The following is a 13,865-nucleotide window of genomic DNA, read 5'->3' on the forward strand; positions in this document are numbered from 1 at the left end:
GGTTCTTTGTTAACTTCAAAACTCTATAAAATGTCAAGAGGAAAGGGTCTGGGACTTATTGAAGGAAGATATTGTTAATAGGTGAACATTGATAGTTGAGATTCTGACTCTGAAGTGGGACATTTACATCAGAAAGACAGAGCGGTTTTGCCTACTGAGCCGCTGTTAACCCATATTGTGTCAACCTCAAGAATTTTTGTATGTAGACCTCACTTTGTGTTATGATCTCAAGTCATATTAGTTGCAAAAAAAAATTCAAACGCAATCACTAAAAATACAAAATAATAAATAATAAAAAACACCCAACCAACTAACCAAAGAAACAAGAAGCACACAAAAAGTATAAGCAACAAAGATTGAAAGCAAAACAAATTCGAGTTTTCTGTACCTTATTGTTTTCAGGAGAGCATGGTATGCAAACAACATCAGGAACATCCACAGGGAAGTAACACCTACTCACTATAGCCCACTTTCACCCATATTTAGTGTCCTCCCACAGAGCCTGCAAAACAGTCAAAGAGCCTTCAATAAAACAAAGCCAAAAGTAGTGCATGTTCTAAAATTAGCAAATTACTATAAACCCGACATAAGTCGAATGTCGAAGAAGAGCCCACTAAATTGGAAATTAAGAAAGAACAAGTTCAACTTTGTGCAAGTCGATAAATGGTGAGACTAGATATTTACGGATAATAACAAATTCAGTCCGATAAAATGCCTTTCCTTGAGCTTTGAAGATGTCAAATTGCCATTGTTAGTGTAAAACAAGGACCAAAATATCGCCGATATATCCGATATATCGCCCGATATATATCATTTTTTGGTACACCGACATCGATATTTCGACATATATCCACCGAATATTGAACCCTTTTTTCCGATATATATTGGAATTTCGATATAAAACTTTATATCGCCCGATATAATTGATATACACGATATTTACGATATATATCGTTTGACTTTTTTGACCATTTTTAATATAAATCCGATATTTCCAATATATTTCGATATTATATTTCCGATATTTCCAATATTTTAAATAGTTTGGACTAGTCACAAAAAAAATAGATATATTTAATATATCCGATATATATCGGTTTTTGGGTACACCGATATATTCATCGATATCGATATTTTGGTCCTTGGTGTAAAATAAACCTAAGTTGTTGACAAATGACTAGGGCTATTAATGCTGCCTTCTTTATTAAACCAAAACACTTCGTCACTGTAGTGGTAGAATTCGTGACTACGAAGATTGCTGGACGACGAACCGATGCAAGCGGCCATGACGGAATGAGGGAGTAGAGGATAGATGGGAATAAAGGGTCGAAGTAGGACAAGGGCCGAGTCGAGTGTGTGAGGATCGGGGCTCGAGGTAGTGTAAGAAAGGGAAGGCGCAAGAAAACCGGATGTAGGCCGCAGATCTGCAAAAGTGGGCAAGCCGTCTTGAAGCATGTGGGGACAGAGCGGTCAAAGTCAATAGGAGACAACTTAATGAGGAGGAAGAACAGGTGGCATGACAGCTAGGCCGCGGAACCCTAAGAGACAGATGCGCTAAGATGGACCGAAGGATGGAGAAGAGATCAACGGGTAGGAAAAGGAGAGGGGTAGTATAAAAAGAAACAGTGTAGAGAGAAGAAGAGGAGGGAAAAGAAAGAAAGGAGGAGGGGGTAAGAGGGGAGGACATTGAAGGTTGGGGGTAGTATATAGAGCTCTTACATTTGGCGCCGTCTGTGGGGACCGAAAGAGAGTTAAACGGTAGAAGATATGGCAATGAAAGCAAAGAGAGGGGTGGGACGACCGAGGAAAGCACCGGTCAGAGAAGAGGTGGCTGAATCGGTAGGAGATGATGGGGGAGAACACAGGGCGGAAGAGACAATGGCATCGTCTTCGGAAGAAACGAGACAATTAAGAGAGGAGGTAGCGAAGTTGAGGGAAGAGAACGAGGAGTTACGAAGAGAGAGGGAAACCGTAGAGGAGTCGAGAAAAGGAGATGTCGGAAAGCGGTGAGAGAGGAAGAAGGAGAACCAATGAAGGGGAGAATGGGGTGCGGGGCTCACTAGGGGAGCAGTGAAGGAGATGATTGCCAACGATCCGAAAGCAAAGTTTGGGAGCAAGCAAAAGGTACATCCGGACGGCAAACCAGGTAGTGGGCGGGTTGAATCGCAATCCATTTGGCGGACTTGATTTGGAAAGGCGGAGGTCCCAAAGCGGTTCAACCAGCCCTAGGTTTGAGAGGTACGATGGGGACCGAGAGACCCAATGGACCACATCCACCACTTTCGGCAGCAAATGCCGCGGGCGAGAACCAGTACGGACGGATTGCGGTGCATGATGTTCCCAAAGAAGCTTAAAGGGGAGCCTCGGACCGGGTATTATAGGTTGCGGAGAAGAGTATACACAACTTTACGGAGATGGAGCAAGCCCGTGGATCACTTCATACACCAAAAAGGAGGGTGGTGGACATAGCGGCCTGTTCAATGTAAGATGAGAGGACCGCTTGAGTCGGAGGGAATTCTTGTGCAGATTTAAAGCGGAAACCTTGAAGGTGGAGAACTTGGGCGAGGGACTGCGGTGATTGCCTTTGAGAGGGGCTGCGCCGGAAGCGAAGCACGAATCGGTGGCTAAGAACGAGATCCGCGTCATTACAAGACTTGTACCGAGGGTAGAGAAGTATATACGGTATGAAGACACATTGCAGAAAGAGACAAGGAAGTCGGGGTCGTCTTTGGGCTTTGGAGCGAAGCAAGGACCGCGGAAGGTATGAGTCGGCAGGTAGGAGAGTGGTGGACCAGCGGGGGTGTCATTGCGCGGTCGAGAAAAGTGGAGTCGAAGGCGAGAGAATATAGAGAACGGAAACCGTATCGAGAAGTGGATCCGATACCCGTGGGACGGGCCGTTGGAGGAAGCTGTTGCCGTGATACAAGATTTAAAAGGTTCTGAAGGGCCGTGAGCAAGCCAACGAAATACCGGGCAAACCGTATTGTGCATATCATCGATCTGAGAACCATGAAACGAATGAATGTTAAGCCCTCAAGTGGATGGTACAGGAAGATGATTGGGAGAGGGATGCTTAAGGAGTTTACTAAGGGAAAGAGAAAGCGGGCGGCTGCCAAAGCCGGGCTTAGTCAGGGACGATAAATGTCATATTTGTGGGGAAATCTTGAGCCACAATGCGCATCGGGATCGAATCGGGCGGACAGACTAGCATCCAACAAGTTAATGAAGAGGTAGGGTATTCGGCGGCATTACCATGGCCCGCGGCAAATAAAGGAAGCATCGTGTTTTACGCGCCGACTTGAAAGGGGTGGATGTCCCGCATGAAGATCTGGCTGCGGTGATCACGGTGGCCATGGGAAATTATATAGTGAAAAGGGTCTTGATTGATTGCGGCAGTGCGGTGGATTTGTTGTTCGTGGGAACGATGGAAGAAATGAAGATAGGCAGGAAACAACTGAGGCCATCCCGGACTAACTTGTACGGGTTCAATGGGAGTATGACCGAACCACTGGGAGAACTTCTATTGCCAGTGACGACAGGACCCGTGACGGTGTTCTCACGATTCAAGGTTGTGGACGCGAACTCCGCTACAACGCCATCCTCGGCCGGCGATGGATCCATCAGATGAAAGGGGTACCATCCACCTACTATCAGGTAATTAGATTCCCCACCCCGACGGGGATGCATGAAGTCCGCGGAGACCAGGTGACAGCGCGGAATAGCCATCAAGGAACGGTGAAAAGGATGATTCGGGGGGACGAGGGGGAGACCTCGAAACCAAAGAAAAGACAGGCATAGCAATTACAGTGTGCCTCCGCAGAAGAGGAGGCTGAGGCACCGGTGGAGACAAAAACGCTGGATGAGATCGAGTCAGTAAATATAGGAGCCGGGGAAGAAGAAAAATTTACATCGATAGGGTCGAATTTGTCGAAAGAGGGGAAAGATAAATTGGTGCAGTTCCTCTCAGAGAATAAGGACGTCTTTGCTTGGACAATCGAAGAGATCACAGGGTTGGACCCCGAGTTTGCTTGTCACCGATTACACATGAGGGAGGACGCCAGGCCTGTGAAACAGAAGATGCGCAATGTTAGGCCGAGATACGCAGAGGAGATCCGCGATGAGGTCGCGAGGCTAAAAAGAGCAGGCATAATTCGGGAAGTTGAGTTCTCGGACTGGCTATCCAACATAGTCGCGGTACCAAAGAAGAATGGGAAAGTCCGCATGTGTGTAGACTTTTACGGGACGTCAACTCGAAAGTGCCCTAAGGGCCAGTTACCCCATGCCGCGGGTGGATGAGCTTGTAGATCGGACGGCGGGGTTCAAAATTTTCTCCTTTATGGACGCCTCGATGGGGTACAACCAAGTCGCGATGTATGGACCGGATCAAGAAAAGACCTCGTTTATAGTGGAGGGAGGAACATATTGCTACACAAGAATGCCATTTGGTTTGAAGAATGCCGGGGCTACGTTTCAGCGACTGGGAGAGAAGATGTTTGCAAGCAAAATGCGGAAGGGTATTGAGGTATACATCGATGACATGGTAGAGAAAAGCATGTCGGAAGAAGAGCATATAGAGGGGTTGAAAGAGACGTTTGGCATATTGCGGGCACATAATTTGAAGCTGAATCCCGAGAAGTGCACATTCGGGGTCACTACCGGGAAGTTTCTGGGTTATATTGTGACCCACCGAGGAATAGAAGCTAATCCCGATCAAATACGGGCACTAATAGAGATGCCGTCACCCGGGGTGTTAAGGAAATCTAGAGGATTTGGCTGGGGGCCGGGTCGCGGCCTTGAATCGATTCATATCCAAGTCGTCTGACAAATGCAGGCCGCTGTATAGGTTGTTGAGAAGGACGCCAGACTTTGTGTGGACGACCGAGTGCGAAGAGGCGTTTCAGGAGTTGAAGAGGTACACAGGAAGAGGCGCCTTTCTTTGTCAGCGGCGAACCGGGGAGAAGTTATACTTATATCCGGGAGTGTCGAATATCGCGGTAAGTTCGATCGCTCGAGTGGTGGACAAAGGTCGAAAAGACCGGTGTACTTCAAAAGCAAAACACCTCTTTGATGCGGAAACACGAACAAAGTGGAAAAGTATGCCTTGGCTACCGATATTCTTGCCGAAGTTGAAGCCGTACTTTGAAGCACATTCCGTGGTGGTAGTGACAAACCTGCCTCTCAAGCAGGCTCTGAGGGCGGAGAAATCTGGAAGAATGCTCAAATGGGCGGTAATGTTGAGTTCCTATGGAATACGATTATCAAGTGAGAACCGCGAGAAAAGGCCGGTGGTAGCGGAGTTTCTAGCAGATTTCCCGCGAAGACCCGTGGGGAAGAGATGCTCATGGAGCCCGAACTAGAAGGAGAACCGGATGGGATGGATCCCCAGGATAAAAGGAACGGATGGAGAGTGTTCATGGGACGGTTCAAAGAACAGACGCTGGCAGCGGAATTAGCGCGGTGTGTGGTCACCCTTGACAATGACCGAATCGAGTTGTCCATGAGGCTTGGGTTCGCGGCTACTAATAATGAGTCTGAGTATGAAGCCGTGATCGCGCAGGGTTGGAAATGGCCAGGGAATTAGGAGTCGGCGAGTTAACTGTCTATTCGGATTCCAACCTAGTAGTATGTCAAGTGAACGGCGGATTCGTTGCTAGGTGTGCTCGGATGGCAGAGTATTTAGAAGTGGTGCATCGCAGAGCAGCCGAGTTCGGAAAAATCAGATTCATACATTTGGGCCGCGGGGAGAATCGGCATGCCGATGCCCTTGCCTATGTCGCGGCCGCAATGCCCGGAGCAGAGGAAAGAACCTTAAGAATCAAGAAATTAGAGAGGTCCAGCATTGAAAAAAAGGTTGAAGTATGTCAAGCTGCGGAGGGGGAAAGGGGATGGATGAGCCCTATCAAACATTTCTTGGAGGGAGGAGAGGTGATAGACGAGAAGGAAAGAAGGAGGTTAGAGCAAACGGCGCGCAGATATATTCTGGTGGAGGGAGAAATGTATCGAAAGAACTTCGATGGACCGCTGCTAAGATGCCTGGGACCAAGTTTAGCACAAGAAGTCCTGGCAGAGCTTCATGCCGGGGACTGTGGGAGCCATTCGGCGGGCAGGACAACGGCACACCGATTATTGACGCAGGGGTACTTCTGGCCTCATATGAAGAGAGATGCGGCTGAATTTGCCAAGAAATGTGGGAAGTGTCAGCGGTTTGCTCAGCTAATATTTGCGCCAGCAGAACCGTTGCATAACGTGTCCAGTCCGTGGCCATTTGCCATGTGGGCCATGGATATAGTGGGTCCGTTACCAATGGCGAAGGGGAAAAGAAGGTTCATGCTGGCGGCGACGGATTATTTCACAAAGTGGGTGGAGGCCGTAGCCTTGCAGCAAGTCAAGGAGGAGCAGGTGATCAAATTTTTGTGGGAAAACGTTATCTGTAGATTTGGGTTGCCACACACCATCGTCATGCATAAACGAACGCAGTTCACGGGTCAAAAGTGAGGGACTTCTTGCAGGCGATAATGTGAAGCGAGGATTCTCGGCCCCATACAACTTCGGAGGGGAATGGCCAGGCTGAATCATCGAACAAGACGATCATGAACAACCTTAAAAGAAAGTTGGAAGGTCGCAAGGGGGCATGGGCTGATGAACTAAGTAAGGTGCTATGGGCATACCGCACTACACCACGGACGACCACAAAGGAGACGCCGTTCTCATTGGCATATGGCATCGAGGCCGTGATCCCTTCAGAAATGATGGCAACCACTACACGCACAAAGGCAGTGGACAGTGGGATGAACTGGGGCATATTGGCTCGCGACCTGAACTTAGCGGAGGAGAGACGAGACACAGCACGCATTAGGCTGGAGGAATATCACCGTCATCTGCGGAGACAGTATGGCAAGCGACTGCGGATCCGCAGGTTCCAGACCGGCGATTGGGTTCTCCGACGAGTCACTGCAAGCACTAAAAAGGCGAACGAAGGAAAGTTGGGACCCAATTGGGAAGGGCCGTACTTGGTGGTGGGTGTCGGAGGAGCCGGAACATACCGACTGCAGACTGAGGATGGAAAACAGATAGAGAGGCCATGGAATGTAAGAATGTTGAAAAAATTTCATATCTGAATGTAAAACTGGTCCAGACAAGGGACGTAGGCTGTTTGTACATATATAAAACAACAGCACTTTTGAGAAGCTAACAAATGATCGAGTCAACTTAGGGGCAAGGCAATGCCCCCGCCCGCCCGGCCGGCCGCGAAGGCGGGGGAGATCCGCCGCGGACATGAGGTCGAATCAAACTTAGGGGCAAGGCCATGCCCCAGCCGGCCCGCCGGTCAGAGAGGGGGGAGAGCCCTTCGCGGACATGAGGTCCGAATCAAAATTAGGGGCAAGGCAATGCCCCACCGCCCCGGCCGGTCACGAGAGGGGGGGGTAGAACCGCCTTCGGACATGAGGTCGAATCAAAATTAGGGGCAAGGCAATGCCCGGCCCGCCCGCCGGTCCGCCGAGAGGGGGAGAGCCGCCCGCGGACATGAGGTCCGAATCAAAATTAGGGGCAAAGGCAATGCCCCCACCGCCTCCCGGCCACGAAGAGAGCGGGGTAGAACCCGCCAGCGGACATGAGGTCGAATCAAAATTAGGGGGGCAAGGCAATGCCCGGCCCGCCCCCGGTCCCCGAGAGCGGGGAGAGCCCTTCGCGGACAAGAGGTCCGAATCAAACATAAGGGCGAGGCAATGCCCTAGCTGGCCCACCGGCCGTGGAGAGAGCGGGGGGAGAGATAGAATCGAATACACACAATGATAGAGATGGCAAACATTTGAGTTAAACATGACATGTGAAAATAGGGCACCACCAGTGGGAGGCCACAATGTCAACAAAGTTACAATTTTAAGCAAAACTCCTTGCATAAGGAGGGAATTAAACAGTATTCAAAAACGTCAAGGAAGCCACAACTGAAACATACAGAAACAGATACAAACACAAGTAAAGCAAGTTCGAGTTCACGGAGTAGTTAAATGTGCATCCAAGGTGGTATCGCCTGAATCGCCAACAGGGGACTCTTCAGTAGAAACATCAGGGGCATCATCATCGGGGAGAGGCGGCGGCCTCGAGGAGGCTTCATCAACAGCCTCTCGGCTTTCTTCTAAATCTTCAACAACGTCCCCAGCGCCAGCCGACCCTTCCGGTCTGGTCTCCACCGCGGTACCCATCTCCCCCACGGTGCCCATATCTTCATCAGCGGGGATCGACGGCGCCTCAGGTAGGAGGCGGCCTTCCTGGAGAAGCCTAGAATGCTCCTCTCGGATCTTTCGGGCTACTCTCTTGTCCGCCAAGGACCGGTAGTGGATCTGGAGGGAAGTCATATCTGCCGGTCTAGCCGATCTTTAAGAGCCATGATGTCGTTAGTGGTTCTTTGGAGGAGAGAGGCGCGTTGTTGGCTCAGGCGGTCATTGACCGAATCCATATAATTCTGATGGTTGTTCTCAGCGATTCTCAATTCATCCTGAGCTCGAGATTTTGCCAGGTCGGCGGCGTCTAGCTGTTGTTGGAGTCGTGCACAAATAGCGCGCAGACCGTCAGGACCACCGATCTCTCTCTCCAAGGAATCCACCTTAGACCTGGCACTGAACAAGCCGCGGATCATATACGACATGTTCAGGCTCACCTAAGCACAGACGAGACAAGGGTAAAAAAAAAAAAAAAAAAAAAAAAAAAAATTATAGTGGGGAAGAGTGGGAAGTACCTTCTCCCAGTTCGTATACAGAGAGGTACGATGGTGTTCAAAGGTACCGGCATCAGCATAAGCCCGGTCCTTTGGCAGGTGGGAGCCGTAAAAGATGGAGGACGCCACAGCGGGGTTCTCAAGAGCCGAATCCTCAACATTGACTCTGCGGTGGCGTACCTTGAAAACCGGGACAAAGTCGGCAGGTGGGGCAACCTCTTTCCCTGGCCGCTGGGGGATAGGAAGGGGAGCATCTTCTTCGGTCACACGGGCGACGGGAACGGGATCTTCGGACCCTACCGTCCTCTGACGCTTGGTCGGCGGCCCATCAGCAGGAATGGCCGCAGCGATAGGGGGAGAGACTTCGGTTACTTCGTCCTCATCACTATCAAACAACTTCATCTGTGAGAGATCCATGTTCGCGGAGGGGGACTGTGGAGGGGTGAATTGATCTTCCCAAGTAGAGATGGCACGGTAGGAGGGAAGCCGGTCGAGTGCCGAAGCCTGAGGGGGAGCAAGAGATGACGGGGCGGTGGATGTGGAACGTGAGCTTCGAATAGGTCGGCGGCGGCGATGGTGAGGCCGAGAACGGTTTTTGTGGGGTGGCGAGGCTCTGGGTCTACGTTCCTTCGGAGGAGGCGGACGATAAAAAGGGGCAGAAAAGCCCAGGAAGTCACGGAGTTGAGGAACTTCCAACAAAGGGGTACCAGTAGAGGGGTTAACGTTCAGGCGTTCGGCTTGAGCAATACCGAGGTCGCGGAGCCTGTCGAAGATGGGACAGAGGTAGCCAGAGTATACGCGGGATTTGGAGTCAGATCGCCAACCTGCGAAGAAACACAAACAAGAGTCTAAGGTTAGTCAGCGGACCAAAGGCCGAAAGAAGAAAGGACGAGGATGAAACTCACCACTAGATTGGAAAACGAGGTGGTTGAGTGTTACTCCTGCCGGGAGGCCTGCAGGCAGGAAGTTACCGGAAACGTACAGTGGGTAGTGGTGCCACTGTTTGTCCGAGGTGGTGACACGGAGTAAGAACGTTTTCTTTTGGGGGCGGACACAGAAGGATTGGTATCCTATACCCACATCCTTAGTACTTTTCTTTAGAAAATATTGGGAGACAAGGTCACGGCAAGTTATCTGGGGGTCGCCTGTCCTGTTGTAATAGTTCGCGGCATACATTATTCTCCAGAAGTTGCCGATGCCTTGGCGAGGAGGGATGTTGAAATGATTGCACACTTCCACATCCAAGACGGTGAGGGGAGCCGCGGCCAGCGACAATCTGACCCATCGTCACGACTAGACACCGGGCCGGAGGCACTAAAGTGGGGTAGTGGGTGATGGACGGCATCGCGTGTTCTATCAAAATGCCGGCCGAATACCGTGAGGCAGCCCTAATCGCGACTTAAGTCAGGCCTACGATATCTGAAGGCGGCAATAAAGGGCAAGGAAACGCCGAGGTAGAGGGCCCGGGGGCCAATGGAGTGGAGAAGCCACACCGGTAGATCTAGAGGGCGAAGAGTCGGGCGGAGGAGAGGAGGAGGGGACTCGGAGGCCGTCGCCGCCATCAAGAGGAAGATGAACAGATTAGAAAAGAGAAACGATGTTAATAAAGTGGTAGGGAAGTATAACGAAGGGATAGAAGCAAACAAAGAGGACAAAACGATAAGAATAACAAGAACTATAAAAGACCAACTCAAACGGAGTCCAAAGAACGCCAAAATCCGGCGGAACCAAGCCAAAACGAGTCAAGTCGGTGGGAAAGCACAAGGAAGATAGAAAAGGGAAGGGAAACGCGAGACAAAGGAAGACCAAAGGCAAAATGGGAGAAAGAATGAAAGCGGGAGTTTAAATAGGGCGAGGGTAAAATGGTAACCGCCAAGGTCGCGGAAACCGGAAGGGACTCTGGGGAACCGTTAGGAGCTTGACACGTGGAGCGCAAATTACCCAGGAGACGCAGGAGCGGCGCACGCAATGAGTGACATGCGGCGCATGCAAACCCCGAGGGAGGACCAAACAGGTCTAACTAACGACAAGGGGTGTAAGGTTCTCGGCCCGGCCAACCTCGAGAGGCCGCTGGCCGGTGAAGGGGCATCAGTAGTGGTAGAATTGCGGATCACGGAAGATTGCTGGACGACGAACCGATGCAAGCGGCCATGACGGAATGAGGGAGTAGAGGATAGATGGGAATAAGGGGGCCGAAGTAGGACAAGCGGCGGAGTCGAGTGTACAGGATCAGGCTCGAGGTAGTGTAAGAAAGGGAAGGCGCGAAGCACCGGATGTAGGCCGCAGATCTGCAAAAGTGGGCAAGCCGTACTGAAGCATGTGGGGACAGAGCGGTCAAAGTCCAATAGGAGACAACTTAACAGAGGAAGAACAGGTGGCATGACAGCTAGGCCGCGGAACCCTAAGAGACAGATGCGCTAAGATGGACCGAAGGATGGAGAAGAGATCAACGGGTAGGAAAAGGAGAGGGGTAGTATAAAAAGAAACAGTGTAGAGAGAAGAAGAGGAGGGGAAAAGAAAGAAAGGAGGAGGGGGTAAGAGGGGAGGACATTGAAGGTTGGGGGTAGTATATAGAGCTCTTACAGTCACCAATTGGTTGACAATTTGTAATTGTTCCCATTCAAACTACATAACATTTTGTTGTCGTTACTATCACATTCCAAATCATTAACTAATGTAATTTTTAAAATGCAGCTCATGGAGTATGAAACCAAACACAATATTTCACTCAAGACAGTGTTGAAGGAAATTCTCATCAAGGAAAAAATTAAGGGAGAACCAGTTTACATATCAAAGATTAAAAACAACCACTACGCAGTAGATGTCATAATAGATTTGCCGATAATGAGAGAAATCTTCAAAAATCCTAATTATCCTATAAGCCAATCATTTCCAGGGACGTATCAAGCTAAGAAAGTGGACTCAAAAAATGCAGTTGAGGAAACGCTTATCCGCTTTCTACAAAGAGATATACAAATTTGAGGTTTTAGACATCAACCACAAAGAAGTCATTACTAAACGGAAGAGCTACATGAAGCAAAGACTAGAGAAAACAACTTCATCAATATATTGAAAAACTTTATAAACTTAAAAATGCCTATTTGAAGTCAATAAATGAAGCATTGCTTATAGGAGGACCAAATTGGGAAATGGACTACCTAAGCATCCCAAATAATTGATCGAATTGGATGAGGATTAACGTAATATTAAATATATCAAATGTATTTTTTTAGTTGTTTTCGAGATGAATTCTCTATTGGATGAGGATTACCATAGTGTTAGATCTATCAAATTAATGTTTTAGTTTTTTTCGATTTGAATTATCTATAGTTCATCATAACTTAATGAAATATTTATTTTGCTCTACATTTGCATTTACTTTTACAAAAAAATTAAGTTTTACATTTGTTGTACAGATGAAGACAAACAACCGACTACCAATAATCACGGCAGACATGTACACAGATTTAGATGATACTACTGACAACTCAATGGTTAGAGAAAAAAAATTCAACGCTATCACAATCACAAAAACCCTTGAAATTGTAATGGATTTCAATGCTGATGAAGAAATTGCAAAATGTATTGAAAAAAATGGAATTGCCTCAAGGAATGAAGGATTTGTCAACCGAGTATTCAAGATCAAACTCGAGAAATTTATGATGAATTTATGCAACAACCAATATTTTGAAAAAGGTAAATCAATATGTTTTACATTTACTGATTGTTAAAAAATTAACAAATCAATGTTAGAAATAAAAAATGATAATTAATTTTTTTTTACAGCTATCTGCAGGATAAATTTTCGAACCAGAAGATTTCCAAGAGCAAATATTTTTTTATTTTTACAGACCGTAGAAAAGAAATAATATGCCAACAACGAGGAAAACAAGGACACATACCCAACTGTAGCAGAAGCAACTTAAAGGACATTCGAACTAGAAAATGAACAAGTTTTCTATATCAACAACACATAAACCATCAGAGCGTGACAGGCATAACACTATGAATAAAAGCTTACTATTTATGAACATTAGTCACTATTGAAACTGCTATTTTAAATTTTAGTTTAAATTGTGCCTAGCAAATGGATCTATGTCATGATCAATTAGCCGATAGTTTAATGTTTATCGATTATGCCAATTCTTTCGTTTATATATCCTCTAACAAGCACTATAAGTTATTATTTGACGTACTGTTTTTGAGAAATTGAGGAAAACTAATTATTACAGTATGGGAATTTCAACATAGTGATATCGAGTGATTTGAATTCCTATATATTAATCGGTAATTCGAATTGGGTTTCAAATTCGACTTACCAATCCTTAAATAAAGCCCAAAAAAGTGGAAACATCTGATATTACTGCCAAATTGGCTATAAAAATTGCGATCAACTCAACACTCCACCCTCCTAACATGAATTTAAATTAGTAAAAGATTAAGTGAAGGCAAGCAAATGAAGAGTGGGGAGGAAATATCATACCATGAGATTTGTTAGGAAGAAAGGAAGCAGCATCCCCGTCGTTTAAAATGCATTTGGCTCTGCATAGTTGTTCGTCCAGCTTTGGGAGAATTATAAAAGAAAAAGAATTATTATTTGCCAGCCAAGCATGCAAATTGAGAGATGGGATGACAAAGAGAGTGGTACCTTTTGGCCCGGGGGAATAGAGAAACGGAGCTTTTGGATGGTGGAATTGATGGAGAGGGCACGCTGACGGAGCGATTGTTCTTTGACTGTGGATTTGGAGATGAACCTGGAGGCTGACTCTTGCAACCCCTTTGCCAGCTCCCCCAATCTCCTTGCTTAAGTGAAAGTTTCCGATCATTTGATTTGGGGTGTGCTTTGTAAGTTAATTTGAATAGAAGTTGTGATACAAATTCCTGCTTAAAATATATCTTAAAAAATTTGTTGGGCCTAGGCCGAATAGTACACGGTGTAGAAGTTTGAAAAAAAAAAAAACTAATTTAAGATATATATACAAAACTAAATTAAAATCCTACGAAAATCAAATCCTGTAGTAATTAAGCCTCCTACGAAATCATGCCTTATCTCCTACATGAAGAAGTTTGAAAAAAAAAAAAAAAAAAAAAAAAAAAAAAAAAAAAAAACTAATTTAAGATATATACAAAACTAAATTAGAATCCTACC

General features: G+C 47.1%; 1 protein-coding gene across 1 annotated transcript; it reads left to right on the top strand.

Moving 5' to 3' along the window:
- The first annotated feature begins 6,590 nt into the window (after nucleotides 1-6,590).
- LOC147515678 (uncharacterized) lies at nucleotides 6,591-7,118 on the top strand. Its single transcript, XM_086593005.1, has one exon. It carries the CDS (start codon nucleotides 6,591-6,593, stop codon nucleotides 7,116-7,118), a length of 528 nt encoding a protein of 175 aa, XP_086449131.1.
- Nucleotides 7,119-13,865: the final 6,747 nt, after the last annotated feature.

Source organism: Coptis chinensis, chromosome 2 (genome assembly GCF_015680905.1).
Source record: "Coptis chinensis isolate HL-2020 chromosome 2, ASM1568090v1, whole genome shotgun sequence".
In the NCBI taxonomy this organism is placed as follows: Eukaryota; Viridiplantae; Streptophyta; class Magnoliopsida; order Ranunculales; family Ranunculaceae; genus Coptis; species Coptis chinensis.